The sequence below is a fragment of the Corvus brachyrhynchos genome, unplaced genomic scaffold (assembly GCF_000691975.1).
Source record: "Corvus brachyrhynchos isolate BGI_N302 unplaced genomic scaffold, ASM69197v1 scaffold660, whole genome shotgun sequence".
Lineage (NCBI taxonomy): Eukaryota > Metazoa > Chordata > Aves > Passeriformes > Corvidae > Corvus > Corvus brachyrhynchos.
The window spans coordinates 120,763-121,146 of NW_008235547.1; the positions used below are offsets into that span (position 1 = coordinate 120,763).

The 384-nt window shown below is 64.8% G+C and overlaps 1 protein-coding gene across 1 annotated transcript in view; it reads right to left on the reverse strand.

Annotated features, from left to right (window-relative positions):
* Nucleotides 1-384, reverse strand: part of LOC103619143 (lysine-specific demethylase 5C) — a gene marked incomplete at its 3' end in the record, with an annotated part of 20,993 nt that overhangs the window by 10,042 nt on the left and 10,567 nt on the right. The window contains exon 9 of the mRNA XM_017737522.1: nucleotides 226-383. Coding sequence (XP_017593011.1) covers nucleotides 226-383 — 158 coding nt within the window. The remainder of the gene's footprint in view (nucleotides 1-225; nucleotide 384) is intronic.

A 384-nucleotide genomic window follows, 5' to 3' on the forward strand; every position in this document is an offset into this window, starting at 1 on the left:
CAGCCCCCTCATCCCCTCCAAACCACCCCCACATCCCCTTCCAGGGGCACACAGACACCTCCACTCTCCCTAAAACATCCCCACATCCCATTCAAGGGCACATCAGCCCCCCAAACCCACCTCCCATCCCCTCCTACAGCCCCCCTAAACCACCCTGGGGCACATCAAGGCCCCCAGCCTCCCCAAACCACCCCCGTGGCCCCCTCAGGAGCACAGCCCCCCCACCTGAGGTACTGCTTGCTGCGGGGGCACTTGCAGAGGTCGTCCATGTGGTAGAGGCAGACGAGGCCCTGGGGACAGTCGTAGCAGGCCAGGGCTGACAGAAAACACGTGGTCTTGCACTTGTCCCACTGGCGCTCATCGTCCGGCAGCAGCCCGCAGGCC